The 16,378-nt window shown below is 40.3% G+C and overlaps 1 protein-coding gene across 4 annotated transcripts in view; it reads right to left on the bottom strand.

The window, feature by feature from the left end:
- Window positions 1-2,237: 2,237 nt before the first annotated feature.
- Window positions 2,238-16,378, bottom strand: part of BCORL1 (BCL6 corepressor like 1) — a 916,214-nt gene continuing 902,073 nt past the window's right edge. For all 4 annotated transcript variants that reach the window (XM_078688449.1, XM_078688448.1, XM_078688450.1 and 1 more), the window contains one exon: window positions 2,238-5,469. In XM_078688449.1, coding sequence (XP_078544575.1) covers window positions 5,205-5,469 — 265 coding nt within the window. In that variant the 3' untranslated portion in view covers window positions 2,238-5,204. The remainder of the gene's footprint in view (window positions 5,470-16,378) is intronic.

Here is a 16,378-nt window from a genome sequence, read left to right as displayed (position 1 = left end):
TAACCATGTATCCAACTGATGATGGGCGTATCTATTTAAAAGTGCATTATGAGCTATGTGCCGCTGCGTGGCCGTTCACCTCTCTATCTCGGTTAGAACAGTCTCCAACCTCCTGCTGCCCTTTACAGGTCGTGGCCCCAGAGTAGCTGGGAACTGTTCGTTTTTCTTTGCCACAGAAAACATAAGGGAATCAGGATCTGAATGTTCTTGAATATACTTAGCATCCTGTGGGAATCCCTTTTATTTCTTCAATTCATGTTATAACTACATTGGGGGGAGTAATGTGGGCCTTCTCCTGTATGGAGTCTGCATTAGCATCCTCCCCTAATGCAGCTACTTAATCCTGAATGTCATACAATATTCCCTGCTGTACCAGAAGATTTCCATCCCTGCCTATTTCTTTTGTTTCAAGTTCTGTTTCTATTCTTTACTTTTGTCCCATTGTTTAAGATATTCAATTTCTTTCCACGTGTCTTTATCCTCTTTGGCATTTTGTGGGCAGCCATGGATTCCTCGAAAAATGTATTTTTCTTCATTAAATTCTCAATTTTGACCTCAAGTGCCCTCTTTTTCCTCTCAACGTCAAAGTCTTTTCATTTTCCTGTTGTTTCTCTTTTGAGGTAGAATAGCCATCTTTTCCTTCTCGACTGCGATCATTCTCTGAAGTCGAGCCAATGCCCTTAGGCAATTCCTTCGGTGTCCTTTTCTTTGGGTATGGTAGGGTGGAATACTTCGGAAACATCCTCATTTGACCATGGCTTTGGCAACCCATGTTTGTCCCTATACAACCCTTTATTTCTCGAAGATTTTGCCTTTACTTTAGCATTTTTATTGAGTGTTTGGATACCTGGTCTTTCAACAGTTCCAAAAGTATTTTACTGTGGGGCACTTAAAGCACTTAAAGCTAGGGATTTGCCATCTGAAATCATACTGATCTCTCTGAGCCTTCTCAGCTGCCTCTACCTTCACAAAAGCCCAAATCCATCATAGATGGAGCATTCATCTTCTGCCTCCCAAGAACTAGAGCGTTTAGTTTGAAAAGCAAACAGTCCTTGGACTTATGCCCCTCTTGGGTGTCAGAACATGTATACTGGACGCTCATAAAGACCGAACACTTTATGGCTATTAGGGCAGAACTTAAAAAACAGTTTTCATGCTACAAAATGGTGCAGGAGTCTAGGGGAAACCACCTCAACTATGTAATGTCATCCAACAACATCAAAGACCCCCCTCACCCTCCCCCAAAACCCTGAATCATTGATAAAGCAACAAACCTAATTTGTGGTCACTACTTCTACAATTTAACGTTGAACCCTTGATGTTTTTGTACCAACTTATTGGCTACCTCTGTGGAGTTCTCTGGATACAGCTCCAAACCAACTGATAGAAAAAAATATTCAAATTAAGGCTGTGTTAGGGGGCATCGAGGGCTTGCTGCCGACATCATAGTCACAAGCTCTCTCTATTTTAGCGCCTACCCGGAGAAAAAGTTAAATAGACACTTATAGGCCCAATCACTAGATGACTGAATTATATGCAGCATGTGAATCTAGAAGAGATTTCATGTTGAAAAACTCACCATGACTCAACTTGGTCCTCATCCAAGCATACATTACCTGAGATGAGCCTTCACCTAAGCATATCTCACCAATGACATGTGCTCTTATCTATGTACATTTATTGCCATTCCCTTTACCTCTTGCCTAAATTCAGCACACTTGCTGCTTGCATTTACAGCATATTTATTTTTTAAGTGTCGCACTAATAATTACTGTGCCAGCAGGAACATAGCTGCAAAACCTCAAAAATATTTCAAAATTAATTGTGCCACTATATTTGGTTATAAAGGAGCTCAAATATGTAGATATGGTAAGTCAATATACCCCTTGCATTAAACATTTGTATTTCTGAAACAGAATTCTTTTATATTTGATTTACTGATTGGCAGTAACTGTCTAAGAGTTAAGCATTAAGGCAATATGGACTGCATTTTAACTGACTTTGTGATTATTACAAAACAATATTGTATTTATTTTAAAAGGGAGAAAGCAGGAAATGTAAGGGAGGATGAATGAGATGGCATTGCCCTGGACCTACCAGAATAACAACGATTTGATATTTCGTACTCAATGTTTCTTCTTTACTTGTTCTATAAAGCTTGCAGGAGTTGTAGTTTAAAATAAAAAAATATATATATAATTAATTTGTAGTTTGTAGAAACTGATAGTTCACATGGCTTTATCTACTTTTTTATGAAGGCTGTTTATTTAGCCTATCTTGTATTTTTGTTTGTATTTGGTGAGTTTCAAAATGAAAATTTGCATCAGTATTCAGCAAACAATTTGCCTAAAGGAAAGGAACACAGGCCCAGCATAGGTGTTTCTTATGTAACTGTTCTGCAAAACAGTATGTAACAAACATATGAGTATAAGCAGCATTGCAGCAAAGCATACAGAAACAGTGGAAAATGCAAACCTAGACAAGATCCAAGAGGGAGAGCAAAAGGGAGGCAAAGAAAATATTCACCACTGGGCGAAGTAATTACGAGAAGAAAGGCAGCATATATTTTAGGGCCAAAAGAAAGAAAAGATTCAATGTTTGGTACCAAACCGACAGAGAAAGGCTGTTTGAGCAGATGCTCCCAATCTGTGGCTGTGGACATGGACTGAACCTCAGACTGTGGCCACTTTAGAGAACTTAGAAAAACTTAGTTCTTTATAATCCATAAAGCAACATCTTTTATAATTAAATGTACGAGATGTGAAGCATTTTTAAATGGATGTGCAATTCAAACAAAAATATCTGTTAACACTTTGCTTTTTCAGTTAATCTCAGTATCTTTTTAGAATGTCCGATATTTCTCAGAACAGGCAGTTTGGCCCAAAAGAAACACATTTGGGAACTTATGTTTAAAACAGGAAGGCTTTAAATGATCTGAGATAATAGCCATCTCAGAACAGGCTATATTACCAAGGACACACTGATACGCCCACCCACTCGCACGCACTCACCCGCTCACACACACAACATAAATAAGGGGCAGGCAACAGGAAAACAAATATATACCAGCACAACCCCAAATGCCATTGTGAAGGATAATTGAGAACAATGGATTGTCCAAACCTTTAAACTATTTCTTTTTAGCACCCGTACAATAAAACTGTACCATTTACAATAATGATAAAAAACAAATCTCAGTTCAAAACAAGTTAAAGTGCCGTCTGTTTTGCGCCACACGACACATTGCTATCTGTCTTTTAACAAGGGTTCATTTTTCATTATATTTGTGTAGTTAGCTCGCACTCTCGCTGTTAGAATGGCTTTAAAAATAGCATTTACTATAAAAGTAAGAAGTGTATTAGAGAAGGAGGATTTGGGAGAGAGGTAGAGGAAGGAACACCCCTGTTTTGTCACCCCTTTCCTGCAGTCACTGCTTTATGGTTTGCAAACAGATGCATTTTAGTGTTGTTCATGTTTCAAAAGTCTACACTGCACCTTATCTTAGCACTTCCTCTATAAGGTCTGTCTTTAACAATGTGTCACGACTCCAGGAAGACTACATAAATTGACTCCCGGAATACAAGGTGCTCTATTTAGCAATAGCCATCTTTTCACAGAGAAGTAGAATAATTGCAGTATCCACATTTTTGCTGTCACTAGGTTTGTTCAAGAAAATTAGCCCCTTTCTCTTTCCGACTTAACTATCTTTGCTACCTATTTGAGTAAATGGACATTTATTGTTCAACGCATCAACCTGCAGTGCTGATTACGAGTTTCTAAAGCATCCACAATACCTCAAGCCAGTTTTTCATTTCACTGCATCTCAGGTGAACACTGGCTCGATAGTCAAACCTTTAGGAGGCCTAGGAGCTGCTCTAACAGAGGCTGATGTGGTAAAGTCCAGAATCCCATCTGTGAGCGGTCAATGCTGATTTTAAACAATATCAGCTCTCTGTTCTTCCTTTTGATCCACCATGTGTAAACAAATAAATCTGGAAGGCAACTGGTTGGGTGCCAAAGTGTAGAGCTAGTGTTTTTTTCCGCACCCGATAAAAAACACAAGATACCACTAACATAAATACGAAGCAGTCACCCTGTCTGACCATATTAACTCATAAGGTATTTTCTGTGACTTTTAGGTTCATAGGCACTTTCTAATAGTATCCACAAGCGAAACCTTCAGAAAAAAAAGAAAAGCTACGGCCTCCACAGCGCGTACAGAAACCTCTGGTGTTGCAGAGGGACCTTTCCTAACCTAGTATAATTTGATGGTAGTTGATAATATCCAACCATTACAGTCACTCAGACTTTACAGTTTTATCACCTATCTTGAATACTTTTGTATATATGAAAGGGATTTGACCCTTTTCCATTAATTTCTGAATTGCACTACTCTTGACATGTGACCCTGCGCCAGGCAATATAAATTATAGATGAATCTATTACAACTAATTGTCGAAGATTTAAAATGGGTCATGGAAAAAATAAATCAACTATTGCTTATGTCTCCACTTTGCTAATCAAGGTGGCTCTGCAAAATGTCTGTAGGCAAAATACAGAGTAGACACTGTACCTCCTCAAATCAAATCTCATTATTTTTACATATAACATGGAGAATGTATGAATTTTGTTTGGTGTGGAAGCTTTCAGGAAGAAACAAGACAGCGAGAGTGAGTGCTACAAACCCATCGCACATATTTTTGAATCTGTTTGACCCAGTGACTGTCGGAAGATTCACCATCTATGGACTCTAACTCTGGTTCTGGCCAGCACAATCAGATCCTTCTTACAAGGAATCCACCATGCAACCATGAACCAACGGGAAACACAGATAGGAGAGTAAGGAATCTAGCTTTTTTGCTTCTGTTCATGCTTCTGTTCATTCTCCTAGTTTTCATCCAGACCTCCAATGAGGGTTGCGGCAACACAGAAGCCGAGGCGGTGACTCCAGCAATTCCTTGCACTGCAGCCTGTATTGCAAAACTCTTCAGATGACTTCAAATATAAAGAGTAGTGCTAGTGTCTCTCTTTTTATCTTCACCAGTTATAACATTTGAATGTTAACAGATGGAGAAAATAACTAAACAACCAAAAGACTCCAGTCACCAATGCTGGTGTTTGTAGGCTGCTCCCGAATAGTTCATTTTATTGCCTCTTGTTGCGATCAGATGCAGCTGGCCCTGAGCTCAAGTTCATTTTCCTTGTCAACTGCTTGCTGTCTGAAACTCTACTGAGGATCCCAGAAGTTTCATTAGCTCAGGTTCATATCTCACAAGCTCCAAAGTCTCTCCATCATCTTGGGTCCACTGCTCAGGGCTTTCAGCTAACAACTGGCTTGTGGACACCTGTCTGTGGAACTCTTTCTTCTGCAAACTGGTAATTTCAAAGTGCGGGAATCGGGCTTGGAATATCCGAGATGAAAGTTTCAGTTTCTTGAGCACATCAGAAAGTAGGAACCAATTGCTGGACCTGTTGGGAACAATTAAAAAGCCATTTATTTAAGGACAAGTGCAAATTCAGAAATAACAATGCTATGGCATCTTCAGTCATTTCATGACATGGGTATGCATTTGAGGGCGTTTGGGAGGACATTCACCTGAAATTGTCAATATTAAAACTTTTCATGCTTAAATCTTGTATGCGGTTGAGGCTCCAGTCTATAATGCAACAGCATCTTTTTCTAATGGGAGAAGCTGGAAATGCTATGCAGCACATAAACCTGCCAAATATTAAAAGCTGCCTTGTTCCTAGAAATGGAAGAGTTTAAAAATAATGCACACTAATGATTTTTTGTTTGCTCTTAGAATTGTTAGATTGTTGGGATATATATTTTGGGCATTAATAATGATAATTACTATGTCTTACACCATCTTAGACAAGATGGATGCCAGCTCAGTCATTCACTCCTGCTATCCTTCATGTCTGCTCCTTCTGTGACCATCGTCTCCCCTCAGGTTCCACAGAGCAGTCAAGTTGATCTGTAATGGTTTAATTAGATAAGGATATATATATATATATATATATATATATACACACACAAAAATATAAGTATATGCACACACAAACACGCATTTATGTGTGTGGGCATTTAAAAATATACACGTGTATATATATATATATATATATATATATATATATATATATATATATATATATATATATATATAACACACATAAAAAGTATTTGTACCTACCTGTACATTATCTACCAAGCAGATGCCTTTACCATGAATGCCATTACCACAAATAAACCCGATATATATATATATTTTTTATACTTACCTGTAAAATACTTATAATTACTTGTAAAACCGCCACCACGCATATGCCTTATCCTTCATGCTTCTTAAACGAAATTCATTGTAAAAACATGCATGGTAATGGGATTTGCGTTGTAACAGCATGCATTACAATGGAATGTGTAGTTCCATCATACATCCAAAGAGAAGATGTTTCTGACCAGATTATGATGATTTTGCAGTTTTATTTATTTGTTACATGAAAACTGTGTATTACAAAACCCTTGGAGGTGAGCCAGAAGACTTTTCTTTTCTACTAGGGATGCTGTCCAACTACTTTTTGATTTCCCTGCTCATTTGAGACTTAGAATAATTTAGATTTGGCATACTCTGAATAATTCTGCACCTGTGACTGTTTATGGCATTACTTTTGTAGCACGTATTGTTTAGTTTTGTAATAAAACCCTTTAAATCCTTACTGTTCTAGCACTCAATTGTTGAGTGCGACTCCTTACTTATTAGAACTATTTTGCTCTGCTAATCAATGTTCAGGATTTGCCATAGTTGCCGATTCAACCTGTGGGAGAACTGAATGTGGTACATATTTTGGTTGTCAAAATTTCAGGATATGGTTTTTCTCCGACAAATCTTGGTAGCAGAGGATAGTTGCACTTTAGAGAGAACCTCCTTATGCCAAGAGTTACCTTTAGGTTTCCTTTTGGTCGTTTACACTGTCCAGGAAGATAGTGGACTTTTCAGTGCCGAGATTTTTATGAGAAGTCTGACTTGCAGTGATGTTTCTGAAAGATTCTGAGTGTAAGCATGAATAGGGTAGTATGTTTTAGTTGAGGGTTTTGGAGGTAGTTGTGATGTGTTGCATTAGTTTGAGTTTGTGAAATGGACTGTTCTGCTATATGCGAAGTGTTTGGCTATGCAGCGCCGATTCTGGGTTAAATTGGTGGTCTGATCACTGTTGTTCTGATGTAATATGGTTATTTATGAATTTCCTCTACAAAGAATTTGTTTACTGTTGGTTGGAATTATTGGATTCACTGAAATCCAAAATGTTGACACATTCCGCTTTTTTTGTCTCTATAAGGTGGTATGTAGTGCACGGTGCGGTATGCACAGAGAGGTTTCCTGAATTAATTAACTTTTCTTTCCAGGGTTGTGTGCATTTAACCTGTGTTGGCATATCTTGTTCCTTACTGCATTAGAGTAAGTGCTTCAGGCAGGTCGGCTTACTGCTGGACAAGAGTCTACCTAGTGTGAGTTGAGTTGACTTTTAAAACTCAAACAGGAAGGGTGAGGTTATTCGTTCTTACCTCTATTTCATTGTGAGATTCTTTCCATCTTAATATTCAGATTTTGTATTACTTAAGCTGAGCAGACAATGGTTTATTTTGTGTAAAAAAATTTGGAAAGGGGTTGCAATTGTTTTCCTTGTTCACTGAGAAATCGTGCTGTGAATGCTTGATCAACCAGGGAGCCGCACTGGGATTAGTGAGACGTCACCAGAAAGTTGTGCTTAGTTATTTTGCATGATTTTTTAGATTTTACTTGAGCAACAATAATGGGTGCTGTTATTAAAAATACTAACGTTTCGGTTGTCCCTCCTGCTGGGGGCCAGAAATTACCTGCTTAGGGATACCTTTGCATATGAAATGATGACCAATACTGTGTTCTATACATGAACCTGGATTTCTGAAGGCATGATTACACTGCTACATTTAAAAGCTTCCAGTGTCCTTTCGATTGTACCTTTAATACTAAGAAGCTAGATTTCATGAGACAGACAATAAATGGGAGTAAGCCGTTATCCTGACTCCAATAATTTGAGGCATTGAACAAGTGGGATCAAATGGCCACTCAGAAGGAAAGAAAGAACATTACAAAACAAGTGACAGGTTTGTTTAGGTAGTGGTTGGTAGTAAGTGGGATATACAGGATAAATGCTGAAGGGTGGATACAATGGAAGATGTAAGGGGTTTCTTGAAATAGTTTAGAAAACTGAGGATAAGGAGAAAAGTATGAAGGAAAAGGAATCTAATCAGGATACTGATGAGGAGGATAATTTTATTAATGATCTTTTCAATTGTAGATCTCCTCCATATGTTGCCAATGTACCAGGAACTGGTGCTGGTCCTAGCAGTGTACCTGCTATGGGTGCAGTGGGAGATAGGACAGCTGTCTAGAGACAGAGAACAACCACAGATGTTGTTACTGGTTCAATAGTGAGTGCCCAACCTGAAATTACAATGACATTGGTGACAAGTTCTTGTGGATTCGCACCTGCTGATTCTCAAACTCAGAGGGATTTACCGGTTACTACAACCGTTATAGATGCAACTACTAAGGAGAGAACTATTAATGTTGGACTTTAACATTTTTTATTTGAATACATTTAAAAGAAATATTTGATTTTAACAGGGTACTTACATACAATGCTGATGAAATTAGATATTTCATCAAATAAACAGCCAAATGTGCAAAAGGAGCTCAAGATAAAATGGAGGAGTTAGCCGATGAGTGCGAGGTTGATATCAGTAAGATGAAGAACGTGCAGAACAATTATAAACTGGATCTAACACATGTTAAAATAAAAGCATTGGGATGGATGACTTTACAAACTCATATTAAAGATTTGATTGAAAATGCCATGGAATGGAGCTATTTCAGGAAATACAGGGAAAGGTGGAAGAGAGGGACAACAGATAAACAGAATATGAAAGAATCAGAGAGTGAGGCGAAGCCATCGGTTAATGATTCGCAACTGGGACCAGTGATGGTTTGGGAGTTTTGATTGAGAGAGGTGCATGGGGGAAATCTAGTATATATTTAGTGGACAAGAACTGAGCACAATGCCTTAACTACGACATTTCCAAAATTGAGAGAAGCCAGATAGGTGGCAAAAGAGGTTCATAGTTTGACGACAATTTCATAGATGTTGTGGATTGATTGAAATTCACTGAGATAGTGATCCCTAGTGATTTATAGACTGAATGCAGCGCTGTGGTGGCATGGCTGACAGAGGGACTAGATCGAGTTGCCCCTTATAATGCTTCTGCTGAGTAAGTGGCTAACAAATACAGACAGGTGTTTGAACATTTGAAAAAGAAGGTGCCTGAGAACGGTATTAATTGGGTGAAAAGTTTGAGAACTTCACAGGAACCAAATGAGTTAGTGCATGCTTATTATGAGTGGCTAATGCATATTTTTAAAAGGCAAAGCGGAGTTGATGATTCTGAGAAAGATGGGGTCAGTGGTTTTGTTTACGCTTTTTGTATTGGTTTACATCCAGAGGCGATTAGTCATAAACAACAAAGTAAAATGTGCTAGCAGACAAAGAGTACAGATGAGATTTTGAAACTGGTAAAATACACTAGTGATTGGGTTGCAAGCAAAGCTGAAAAAGAGTAAGGAGAAGTTGATTGGTGCACAACAATTTGGGAGAAATACCCAGAATTAGTTGATGGGTTCAGATATGGGATATGTTCAAGCTGTAAATGCTGGAGTGGATGGAATGACTTAGATGCAAAGTGTGAGAATAGGAAATAGACAAATGCAAGTAGCTGGAAGAGGAACAATGGAGAACAGTTCTCAAATGAAGGCAAATACTGAAATTCTGAAAATCAATATTTCTGGTCACTTCTGCAGGAAAATGTAACTGGAAACAGGAATGTAGACAGAATTCAGATTGATTTCAGAATGAATTTGTTCCCCAGATGCAGAAAATTATGTTGTCCATGGTCCGGACTCAAAAGAATCCTGTTCAAGGTGTGCATAATCAGAAATCGTTTTGCATGACAATGGCTCCAGCGCTGGAGCAAAATATAAAGAAAGAGAAAAATGCTATTTAGGGCAGGGTACCCAGCAGAATCGATTAATTCATAGTTAAGATTCTTCACAGTTTTCTTCCCGGAGTAATTCACAATGACAGTTCTGAGAGGGTAGGGTTGCTTACTTGGAGCAGTCCTAGAGGCAGACCAGCTATCCCTCTCGGGAACATAAGTCCAAGTTGTAGGGATCCGTAATAAACAAACTGATAATCAGGTTACAGCAGATGTCCCAGTCAAAATAGGGTAAAAAGGAAAATAAACATTAGTTCATTTTGTTTGAATCAAGTCCTGTGAATTTTGCTGGGTAAGGATTTGCTTTGCAAAATGAATTGTGCAATTTAAAGCACACCGGATGGTGTCTGTCTTGTTGTCTGTTGTCTGATGGTGTCGGTCTTGTTTGAGAAGTAACTGCAAACACAGAGGCCAATATGGAGCGTTGAAGGCTGCCCATGCAGTATGTTCCATTTCTAAACCTTGAAGCATCCTATCAACAGAAGGTAACTTCAGCTCATATGGCAGTGTTGGTTGCATTAACAAGAGCTTCTTGCAGTCAGAAAATCTGTTTGTGCATGATTTTGGCCAACTGTGGTCGCATACAGGATTCAATAAGAAATGCCTCTAAATACTTGATCTCTTGAAAGCTAGATAGTTTATTAATGTTTGATCAATTAAAATCCTTACATACAATACAAATAAGTACTTTCAAACCCAACCCGCTAATTAATTCCTAACTGCGTTCTTACGACAGTTGAGGCTGTGCATTTGTCCAGCAGGTAACATCAGAGTCCTTAATACTTTAAGATGTCAAGAGGCTCAATCATTAGCAGACTCTGTCCAAGCATTGCCCTTGTACAACAATAATTCTCCTTGGAGTGCATGCAGAGAGGATCCACCAAAAGATTACATTAATTCCCATATTGCACAGTTCCCTTATTGCACTTGTCCGACCCGAATAACCCTCATGACATGATCGGCCCATAGCGTGAACACTAAATACCAAAAATTATAAAATGGCAATCCCCAGAGTGTAATCCACTTGGACATCTTGCACAGTTAAATTAAAATCCTTACAGGATTAAAAATTAAAAGAAATATGTGTGCCTTGCATGTGTCTGTAAGATATAGAAGAATGCATCGATTAGGCAGATATCTTTAAAATATAGAATGTATCAACTAGTCAGCCCACAAAGTAAAATACAAATTCATTAGTCATTAATAATTGCTCAAAGATACTATTCACATTCCAGTATAGAATACTGCTTCTTTAACCATTAGGTTGTGAGAAGGGGGATATAACTCCTTCACCTTATGTTTAAGGTCTGCTTTTATTAGGAATTATGAGAATTGACAGGCTTAATGGAGTATCCAAGGGATTAAAGCAGGCAAAAACTGCTTGTCTGTACGATCGTATACCCCAGATGTAAAAAGGTGTTATTAGGAGAGCATTACTTTCGATTAACAATTTAATGGAATTCAACAGGGAGATTGCTGTGGTCAAGTGCGCTACTCATACGGCTGGAAAATGTTTGGTTATGATTTGAAATAATTATGCAGATCAGATAGCTAAATATTGTGCCTAAAACTGCGGTTCAAGAAACAGAACATAATAAAGCACAAATAAACTCAATACAGCTTGACTGTATAGTGGGTTCACCAGCTCTGTTCCCATACATTCAGAAGACAGAGTACCTGGGGTGCACACACCCCAATCATAATCCCCAGACACTACAACTCAGCTGGGCAGTAGGCCCCCACCCCCGTTACCAACATGGTGACTCCAGCCAGCTGAACCAGAGGACCAAGCATTTAGGTTGTCATCAGGGACGTCAATTCTAGAATTCTTTTGAGGATAACAAGGGCACTGTGGGTGTCACACTACTAGAGTGGAAGGCCTTCAAGGTGACCATCAGAGGACACTGTGTAGGTGCCATCTGGAACATACGTAAGCAATTGTCCGACTCACTCCGTAAAATAGAGACACAGCTGCTACGACACAAAACACATGAGGCAGAAGGGGGAGGAAGTGCTCAGCGCCTAGAGACATTGCGGGCCGAACATACAAAACAGATGGAAAGGCTCAGGTGCCACAATTACGCAGCACACACTGCACGCACACATGCGTCAGCAGAACAGGCAAGCCAGATCTTGGCGTGGCTCATACGGCAGGAACACACCCATCGACCAATAGGAGCACTACGTATAGAAACTGGGCAGTTAGTATATACCAACAAGAGATACACTCTGCCATGACACGCCGCTATGCCACACTTTATCAATCCAGGGAGCAGTGTAACAAAGAAAGTGTTCTTGGATGCTATACAATTACCAGTGGCAACACCAGATCATAGAGAAACACTGAATGAGCCCATCAGGCTAGAGGAAATTAAGGTTGCAATCGCATCTCTGGCCACAGGGAAAACACCAGGCCCGGATGGACTTCCTGCGGATTATTACAAAGCCTATCAAACAACACTGGCACCATGTCTGCGGCGCTGTTCACGGTGGCGTTGAATAAGGGGTGTCTTCCGCTGTCGCTACACGAGATGAACCTGGTGACATTGCTAAAGCCTGACAAGGATCCCACTGAGATAGGCTTGTATAGGCCACTAGCATTGCTCAATGTAGATGACAGTTTTGGAGAAAGTCCTAGCAGACAGGCTTGCACAGGTGGTCCCTACCCAGATTCATGCCGATGAGAACAGGGTTGTGCCGTCCCGAAACACCTCATCCAACTTGCGACGTTTCTCCAGGATCGCGACGGGCTCTGTAATCCAATGGCCACGAGCCGGCTGCCTAATTCTAAATCTATTAAAGGCATTTGACACCTTGGAGTGGGGGTACCTGTTTGCGGTCCAGGATAGGTATAACCGAGGGGCCATGTTTATCCGGATGACCCGTTCATTATACATGGAGCTGTCGGTAAAGGTCAAGGTGGGCCTGCACATATCGCACACGATCCCAGTACGCAGAGGGACCCTCTACTCTTCGCACTTGCCATAGAACCGCTGGCAGAGACAATTCGCGTCTCACAGCTGGTGTGCATGAGCATGGAATGAGGAGTAAGGACAGTATGGGGGCATTGAATATCATTTATAGATAAAGACATCAGTAGCAACCACTGACTGCTGGGGAGGTGGGGGCATGTGAACCTACGGAACTACACGCTACACACAAAGCACGACAGAAAGCAATTACACAGAACAATTTAATTTCAAGAGTATTTCATGTAGGAAATTCCTTTTCGTGTGGGATTATCTACCTAATTATAGGCAAATGCACTTTGTATTGCCCGTGACTGGTGGTAGCAGCATTAAGGTGGGGATGTGTAAACTTTCATGAGGACGTGATCTAAAACGGGATCCCAGGTGGGTATTTCATTTTTGAGATGTCATTCCTCCTCTTTGATTCCCTCCTGCATCATGATAGAACAATACCTCCTTGGTTGACAAAGATACATGAAATAACCCTTTGATCTTAAGAGACTGAGTGTAGTATTCTGGACACACTCCTATAAAATTGTGTATTTAAGAGTGTCCATGGACTTGGTCTTCCGCACCAGAGTGCTTCACTTTGGCCCAGGGGCTTTAATGTTGCACACTTATGAAAATACTCAATCACTGTACTGGCACCTCTGCATACAATGTCCTAGGCACACAAGCATTGCACCAAAAATCAAGTAGGTTAATGTGGAAAGCAGAGAGTAACAACTACTATCTGTAGATCTATGGAAATCTTTAATGATACTTCAGGTGAAACTCAAAAAAGCTTTTTGTCAATCCTGCGAGAACTGAGTCTAGAGAAAGCTAGTTGTCTCTGGGAGGCCTACACCAGATGAGTGCTAAATGGAGACAAGTCAGGTAAACTCCTGAATTGGCTAGCTCAAGACAGTTATGACAAAGCCCTCCAAGCTAGCCACTGCATTTGCAGAATACTATGAATCCCTCTATGCATTGAATCGCTGCCTGGCACAGGAGATGAATCACCACTGATTGCCGATGCCACACTTGACCCCCCCGAATGGGTTGACCTTGACAAGCCGATAACACTGAAGGAGGTGGGAGAGCCCATTCCTGATCCCAACTCCAGTAAGTCTCCGGGGCCCGATGGTTTCCAGGTTGACCATTACCACAGGTGGTTGATCATAACCCCCTAAAATGGAAATGCACTTAGAGTCGATAGACAAGGGCCATTTCCCTTTGGAAATAGAACTGGCGACTATAGTGGTATTGTAAAAGCCTGGCTATCCCATGGACCAATGTTCACCCTACTGCCCAATTTCATTGATAAACACACAGGTAAAACTTTGCTGGCAAGGCGACTCGGCCCCGTAGTGACATGCTTGATCCATCAGGACCAATGCATTTTTATCCCACATGGTAGTACACAACAATGCATCCAAAAAGTCCATCTGGCATTGGCCCGGCTCTAGTCCGCCACCTCAGTTTCCAGTACCTGGCAGTGCACATTGCCTGGGAATCCGAGATAACGTGGTGCTTGAATCTTCAGTCTCTCCTCTGTAAGGTCATGTGGGCATGGATAGATGTACTAAACTGCCTCTCAGCCGTATTGGCAGGGTGGCTCTTTTCAAGATGATGATCCTCCCGCGCTTGTTATTCATACTCCAGAACTTCCCACACCCGAACCCCCAGAGCAGGTACTAACTACTGGTGACCACAATGCGTAGGTTCCTATGGGCGAATAAGCCTCCCAGGATCGCTTTTGGAAAATGTGTTCAGTTGACATACAGAGGTGGACTTGTCATGGCAGATGCCTGTTTTTCATACTGGGTGGCACTACTGGTCGCAGATATTCAACGTCATTGCCAAACGTCCTGGAGCACCTAGTGAAGGCCTCGCTGAGGGTTTCATTGTTGGGAATTCTTGATGACCTGAGGGGTCCCCAGGAGAACTGACGTTAGTGAGGCTCAGGCCACTGATTGCCAAAAGAGATATCAACAAATACTGGAAGACCACTGTCCACCCAGCAGAATGGAAGGTGGGTATAGTTATGTGAGAAACAAGGAGCCAATATACTCCGCATGGGGATGTCCTCAAAAGCACGCTAAGATACTGAGGAAATGGAGGGGCCTAGTTTGGGCTGGAGTAAAAGGCTGGGGTGGACCAGAGAATTCTAAACCATTGAGGCACGAGAAATTATCCAGTTGTACTTCTGTTTTTAATGTTTCTTCTCAATCTATACTATCTAGAGGGAGCGCATGTTGTTATGCCTGTACTAAAAATCAATAAAAGTTTGCTATAAATAATGCTTCAGGTCAATTCCAGATATAAAATAAAGCTGAAAAAAGGTGCACATGTAAACATGTAGGACTTCTTCTTATACCAAGCGTTACTACAAAAACACAGCGTTTCTTGACACCAGGTCTCCTTTAATAATGCCTGCATCTGTTTAATGTTGCTTTTCTCTTGCTATCTAACACTAATCCAAACCAAATGGTGGGGAAATCCAAAAGTTTAATTAGAGCACTAACAGAAAAATTAAATAATTCTTTAAGGATTCTAAAAGCAGTAATATTTTCTCCTGATTTAGGGCGGTTTCTAAACCGAAATGAACTAAGATGTACCACCAAGTATACCCTGCAATATGAGGTGGTCATTCAAATAGAGTATACCTACCTTGATGAAATTTTGACAATGTACGGCAGGAGTAGATTATAAATTAGATCCACATTAACACTGAGACAGCACACACTGAACAACCTCTTGAATTCTAGTTAATGTATGGCAAACAAAGCTGTCCATTGATTCTGACAAACTGAGTAGGTAAGCCAATGTAATGGTTGCTTATTGCAAGCATCAGCAACCATGCATCTGACCAACCAGAAAAAAACTTTAGGGTTAACCTTTTCTGTCAAATATTGCTAGTACTGTTTGTACTCATATCAATTACCACAATAAACTGGCAATCTTAGCTTGCACACACTACGTTGAATTTTGAATCTTTTTAAAATCCTGATAGTTCATTTTTGTTTTGCCACCTGCTGGTATGCTTCAAACACGAACTGTTATTTGGTAGCACGCTACCGAATCGCAATTTTGGTTTGCGACTAAATACCATTTTGGTATTTGAAAGGGGCACCCCTTCCAAATACCGAATCAGAATGGTATGTATTAATGTTTTTCAAATGAATTCCGGTCGCAAAACATTCATAATTTACAGACTATCATAGTGTAGTGGTAGTGCATTCACAAGTGGGAAGGGGTCCCATTGGGACCCATTTCCATTTGTGAATGTAACAAAAAAATTGTTTAAGAGAAGGCAGTGGTCCATGGGACCCACTGA

This window comes from Lissotriton helveticus, chromosome 4_1 (assembly GCF_964261635.1).
Source record: "Lissotriton helveticus chromosome 4_1, aLisHel1.1, whole genome shotgun sequence".
Classification (NCBI taxonomy): Eukaryota; Metazoa; Chordata; class Amphibia; order Caudata; family Salamandridae; genus Lissotriton; species Lissotriton helveticus.
The sequence above is the reverse complement of the archived record's forward strand: the minus strand, read 5'-3'. Positions and strand labels throughout refer to the sequence as shown.